Raw genomic sequence first — 6909 nt, forward strand, 5'->3', positions numbered from 1 at the left:
CAAGTCAGGTAAACAAGGTTTTGCATCCTACTTTGTAATTTACTAGCCAATAGCCCACACTGGTATAAATGATTATTAGGGTATGAGTTTTGGAGTCAGACACACTTGGCTTAAAAATACAGCTCTGCCCACTTATTTATTTGTTTGTTTATTGGTCACACATCTGCCTTTATTGTGAGCAGCAGGTGGGACACTTCCAGCAATAGTAAAAAAAAAAAAAAAAAGTGAATTTACTAAAGCATGAATTCAGTGAAGCTGCCTGGTTGGAACAGCAGGAAGAGTAGCAGGAAGAGGACTCTAGAGCTCACGAAGAGCAAGGCCACCAAGGAGATTAGGAGCTCTTTGTAGATATCCTGAGTGCACTTGGTGGAAGTAACCTCATAAACGAAGAACCAGGCTGTAAAGAACATGCCAGTGGCCAATAGCACCATGGTTGGATGGGGGAAGACAGCCAGGTTCACTGGGTTAGTGTATCTGCTCATGATCTCGAGCTCCATTTTGTCAGGCACAGGGTAATCTACCACTCCTCTGCCCACTTATTTGATCTGTGACCTTGGACATGTTTCTCTGAACTTACGCTTCTCTAGCCATAAAATGGAAAGAATAACAACTGATGTATAGAATTCTCGCAGAGAATTAAAATGAGATGTGACAAGGCACCCTGTGCAGTACCTGACAGACAGTGGGTCTTCAATAGATTTACTTCTCTTTCCCCTCCCGCTCAATTCTAGGCACTGTAGAAATAGATATTCTTGAAATTTATAGCATCTATTAAAAAAAGACAATAAAAGGAAAGGAAGCTAAAGTATCAAGCACCTATTTTGTGCCAGGCATTTGCAAATGATATCACTGAACACATTCCTTCATTTATTCACTCATTCATTCATTCAAGAAATATTTCTTCAGGGGCGCCTGGGTGGCACAGCGGTTAAGTGTCTGCCTTCGGCTCAGGGCGTGATCCCGGCGTTATGGGATCGAGCCCCACATCAGGCTCTTCTGCTATGAGCCTGCTTCTTCCTCTCCCACTCCCCCTGCTTGTGCTCCCTCTCTCGCTGGCTGTCTCTATCTCTGTCGAATAAATAAATAAAATCTTTAAAAAAAGAAATATTTCTTCAGCACCTGCTGTGTGCTAGGCACTTGCCTAGGCACTGGAGACACAGCAATAAACACAATGGACTAAGTCCTGCCTTGAGTTTACATTCTAGAGATTATTCCCTTTTTGCTCTACCTTGCTGCACAAATAAAAAACTTGGGAAATTAGAAAAAAAATTCCAACTTAGAAATCCTTGGAGAAGGGTAGGTGTAACCTGGACTCAAAGGACCATGGGGCTCTGAGATAAGAGGTGAGAGTGGAGTTGGGTGGGACAGCATATGCAATAGCCCAAAGGCAAGAAAGGGTGGGACCCATGAGGAAGCATGAGTTTGATCTGGTCATTGGGCGTGGTGGGTGAAAGTGAGTAACAGGAGAGAAATTCTCTTGGAAATGTATATGGAAATCAGATGGTGGTGCATATGGAAAGGCTGACTGATGAGTCTGGACTTCATTTGTAGACCACAGAGAGTAATTTAAGTTTACTGAACAAGGAGGTGATAAGATTGAGAATATGCTTCAGAAATATTAAATGGGCAGCAGTGTGTAAATTGGATTAAAGGGGAGAGACCAGAGACAGAGAGAGACTCAGGAAGTTGTTGATTAAACATCACATATGTTTGGGTTTTTGCTGTTGTTTTTACGTCCAATGACAAGCAGAACACCAGAAAATTCAGGTAAATCCTTTTTTATCAGAGTTTGCAAGGGTAAAAGTGGGTTTAAAAAAAAAAAAAAGGAAAGAAACCTGTTTCATCTGAGAAAGCACTAATGATATCGCATACAGAACCAATTCCTTTGATACATGAAAGAGAGCATCTTCAGCAGAAGAACAAACTAAATTAGACGTCAGGGAGGATAAAACCCATGACGACAGGCCTTTTCGTATAATTTTCACACTAAGCTGATTCTTAGGCCAGAGCTTTAAAATGTTTGCCAGCAAATTTTGACTCCTTAATGGCTTTTTGTCATTAAAGTCCTTATTGTAAAATAAGAATAAAGTTAAACATGTATATAAGAACACTTGCAAGGTGACAAATGCCCCCAGTACATTTTTGTTCATTAAGAAAAGGAGGTTTGGGGTACAGTTTGTGCTCCTTCTGGCTAGTAGTGCTATAGGTCCAGTTCCAGCTCTCAGCTGATGGAGAACAACCCATTTCCAGACCAGCAGGTGTCATACAGCATTCTGCCTTCAAAACATTATCTGCTTTAGCTACCTTCTCTTGGTTTCTGCAGAATCAACTCAAACTATCTCAGACTGAGGTCGTTGTCTTCTCCTGTTTCATCCCCTTCCAACTTCTTCTTCTTGCCTTCTTATTTATTCAACAAAAACATATTTGGCCCTATTCTGTACCTGGTCCATACAGATCCCTGGGATCTCTGCTAAAGGCATCACTGACCAACAAAGTCTTGGAGTCACCCCCAACTTCTCTGTCCCTGTTAGCTCTCATGTTCTCTCAGCAATCCAGAAGGACTTTGGAGTTCACCTCCCCAAAGCCTCCTAACTAATCTTTACCACACTCCCTCCACCCTCACCCAGTCTCTTTCCAATCCAGGTTCCCTTCCATGGAAGGATCCAATGCAAGGTGTGGTCCATAAATCATACCTTGCAGCAGCAGTAGTATCACCTGGCAGCTGGTCAGAAATGAAGACTCTCATGACAGAATCTGCATTTTAATAGAACCCCCCCTATGATTCATATGCACACGTAAGTTCGAGATCACCAGCTGAAAGCACAAATCCAACCCTGTCACTCCTCAGCTGACATTCTAGCGCAGGGGCCAACAAATTACAGCCCAAAGGCTTAATCTGGCTCACCACCTGTTTTTGTATCCTCTGCAAAGTAAGATGTATTTTACACTTCCAAACGATTGGAGAAAAAAATCAAAAGAAGAATAATATTTCACAACACAAGAAAATTATATGAAGTTCAAATTCCAATGTCTATAAATACAGCTGTATTGGAATGCACCATGATCAGGCATGGACATATTGTCTAGGGCTGCTTTTGCACTACAACAGCAGAGTCCAGCAGTTACAACAGAAGCTGTTATGGCCAGCAAATCCTAAAATACTTGCTATTTGGCCCTATGTAAAAAAGTTTGTTGACCTTTGTTCTAAGGAGAAAACATATATGGCAAAAAAGAAAAAACCCTGCAAGTTATGAGATATAAAGGGAAAAAAGAAAGACCTGAACAAAATGCTGTCTCTCTTGGGTACCCACAGCAGGTGCTTATGCCGTTCCATCATCCCCCGTGTCATGTTGTTGGTTTAGTTTTTGCCAAGTGGGGAGGAGAGTCAATTACCTTCACTTGGTTTTGTGGCTACTGATTTCTCCCCACAGAAGGCCAGAGGGTAGGTTTTAAACATCATGAGAGTAGGAGGATTATCCTGGTGGATCATATATGAAGAGGGAATCATGAGGGATTTGAGGGTTAATAATTTCATATATAATAATTTCATGGACACTCTTTCCACTTCGGTCCTTATTCCTAAGGAAAATAAAAGGGCATCTGCAGGCTCTGGAGAACTAAATGAATCACCAGAGGGATACAGTACTTTGTTGGGGGCAATAAGTCTTCCACTAAAAGGAGTTTCTGAAAATTCCAAAATTCGGTGTCTTAAATATCAACAACCCCCCACCTGCAGGCCTTCTCCTAGCCACATTCTCTGATTTCATATCCGTATGAGACATTAAGAAGATCAGCTCAGATTTCATTCATTTTCTGTATGCAGATCCTTTTAGGAATAACACTGTCAGAGCTATTTCTAGTGGCTCGCTCTTTGCTTAATTGGTACATTCCTTTAGAGTCACTTTACACCACTGAAGCAGGTGTGAGAAAATAGTCCAAATTCCAGTTCCATCCCAGAATGAGAAAGAAGGGGAAGTCCGCGGATCAAAAACCTCTCATATAAGTTGTCACAGAGACACTGAACATCTTAAGGCCAGAAAGTGGTTACCTTTCCACTCCTTTCCCCCCATCCCTATCTTCACATTTTTGGGAAAAGTTAAAGGAATGATTTTGCATCCACCCAACAGTCAGCTATATTGCCAGCCGGCAGTTGAGTCGAGTACTATGGTAGGTCCCTGGGCTACAGTAGTAAATAAGATATTGCTCCTGTCCTGGAAAAGTAGACTGCCTTGTGGAAAAGGCAGATAATGCAACACAGTGATTTAAGTGCCATAGTTCCCTGAGTAAAGGTACTATGTGAACACAGAAGGATGCAGAACTCAGCTTCTAGGGTCAGAAAGACGACCTAGAGGAGATGTCTTGAGCTGAGGTCTAAAGAATACATAGAAATCAACAGATAAAGGACACAAAGTTAGGACTAAAAAGGGTATTCAAGGCACAAAGATACCAAAGATGAAAGTAAATAGAAGAGGTGTACAGTAAGAGAGGAGAGGAGAAGTAGGTAAAGTAGGTAAAGCAGAGTCAGGTAAAGAGTGGTGTGTTTGCTAAACCAGCAGCTGGACTCCATGCTGAGGACAAAGGGCTGGTATCGTAGAGTTGTTGGTGGGGTGACATGATCGGAGTTGTATTTTAAAAAGCAAATCTGCTGCTGTGGGGAAAGAGCACTGAAGAAGAGCAAGCTTGGAGGTAAGGAGAAGAATTAAGATAAGTGCTTCAGGGAAGAAATGCTAGCGACTTAAACCAAGGTCAAGATAATGGTGGTGGAAAAGAACAAGACCAAAGCCACCATATATGGCCCTACAGCTTCTGCTCTGCCTAAAGCATTTTCCCAGGGGCGAGCAGCTGCTGAAACCAGACTGTGGTCTGCTAACCAAGTACTTTGGCCCCGCAGGAGGAGGAAAGGAACCCTTTTTCATTCATTAGCCAGGAAGGTACCACGTTGTTATTCTCACAATGTCACCAGATGTATGGTGTTGAAGGCCCTCTTAAAAATAAACATATCCTGGAGATTTTAAAGAAGAAAGCAGCTAATCAGAAATAGGAGTTAGAGGGAGAGAATTCAAAGAGGACACTGAAGTGTTTGGCCCTTGCACCTTGCCATTCACCACCGCAGGAAACACTTCCTCATATCTAGCCTGGCTCCACTTCGCCTGTTCAACCCAATTCCTTTTCTTGCTATCATGAATCTCTTCAATAAATTCAAACAAGTTCATCCGAATAAAAAAAGAAATACATTTTACTTCTATTTAATATTTTCTTACTTATTTTATTCTTTGTCTTTTCCTGGTTTTATTTACACCACACCTGAGACAACATGGTATAGCGAGAAGAAAGTTAGCTTTGTTGTTGGACAAATTATGAATCCCAGCTTGGCCAACAGTTATAGGACCCTTCACTCTTCTGAGCTTTAGTTAATTCATTTGTAAAATGGAGATGATACTACTTACTTGTAGGACGGCTATCAAAGGCAGTGTACATACACCACCTCACCTAGTATCCAGCACATATCGCAGTAGACATTCAATACCTTTAGCCACTATTGTTATTATTTACTGATCAAATATTCTGTAGTTTATTTCTTTCTCTATTCCCATTTTCTGTTTTGATTTCAACCTTTATAGTACCATCTTTTTTTTCTTTTTATATGGTCAACATTATGACAGTAGTTAATATAGCTTCTAGAAGTGCTTGCCTCTTTGTATAAAACTCCTAAAACTCCACTGATAATTCTAAAACCATATCCAAAATACAACTCCTCAAAAATAATACATTTAAAATTATGCGTATTGACAGTCCATGTGCTTATTTGGGAAGTTTTCCTGAAATTTATTGGAAAATAAAAGAAGAAGAATCCAGATCTTGTTAGGCCATGTAGTTTACATGACTTTTCATGAACAGTAAGTTTACCTTATGTAATTTGGTTTAGAGAGCTTTAAATGTATACTGCGTGGCCAGCACTGCATGCATAATTTAGGTACAACTTAAAGAAGAAAGCATGGTTACTCCTCTTGGGAAATGGGGCTTCATTTTCTCTTTTCAGTTGGGGATTTTGAGAAGTTGATTCTATTTCAATAAAAGCGTATTTACTGAAACATTTAGGTAGGAAGCAAGATCTTAGCCAAGAATTTTTAGTTAATCTTCAGCGGCCTATGCATAAAAAGATGTTACTGGAAACACTTTCAGATTTGTTTATCCTTAAATAATGTGATCTATTTTCATTTTGAGAAAAAAAGGAATTCCACAGAAAGAAAGGCTTGCATGACCGGCTGAGTCATACTGTGTAGATTTTTTCCAGTAAGCTACGTTCTGCTGGATGCTGTTCAAGAGGGAAAATGTCAAATGCACTGGGGTTCAGTCTGGCATGTGGGTGGGTTTACTCAAGCACAGAAATCAAATATACGCATTGGAGCCAATACTTTGGAAAACAACAGAATGGCTTACAAATCAGAGTTGGAATTTCCAGTTTTTTTTTCAGCTGAATTCTACCAATGTAATATAAATGAACAGTACACAGTGAGCATTTTAATGGCATTTATTGTATTTCTTTCTTAGAATCTTAAAGTAGAAAAAATTAGACATTATAACATTCAGCCTTCCTTCCATACAACAACTCCTTATATGACACATTTCTCTGACAGATTCACAAACTTCTCCTTAAAAACTTGTGGTAATTCATTCCTTTGTAACATAGCCCCCTTCCTTTGACAGATGGAATGCAGAGGAAAGACCTGGATGGATATAAGCCAAGGTAATAACAGTGATTACCTACGGATGAGTGAAATCATGAGTTTTTGTTCTTCTTCTGCTTCTCTACATTTTCTAACTTTTCTATGAGTTTGCATTTTTTATAATATGAAAAAATAAGTACTTGAAAACCATGAAGAATTCAAATACTAATATTGGGATTGT

General features: G+C 40.0%; 1 protein-coding gene across 1 annotated transcript; it reads right to left on the reverse strand.

Annotated features, from left to right (window-relative positions):
* Nucleotides 1-224: 224 nt before the first annotated feature.
* LOC103656903 (transmembrane protein 258-like) lies at nucleotides 225-497 on the reverse strand. The gene has a single exon (XM_040637057.1). The coding sequence runs from the start codon at nucleotides 495-497 to the stop codon at nucleotides 234-236; it is 264 nt and encodes an 87-aa protein (XP_040492991.1). The 3' UTR covers nucleotides 225-233.
* Nucleotides 498-6909: the final 6412 nt, after the last annotated feature.

The sequence above is a fragment of the Ursus maritimus genome, unplaced genomic scaffold (genome assembly GCF_017311325.1).
Source record: "Ursus maritimus isolate PB19 unplaced genomic scaffold, ASM1731132v1 scaffold_21, whole genome shotgun sequence".
Taxonomy (NCBI): Eukaryota; Metazoa; Chordata; class Mammalia; order Carnivora; family Ursidae; genus Ursus; species Ursus maritimus.

Excerpts from the sequence above, each read along its gene's own strand:
- LOC103656903 (XM_040637057.1), bottom strand. The coding sequence starts at position 497 with ATGGAGCTCGAGATCATGAGCAGATACACTAACCCAGTGAACCTGGCT.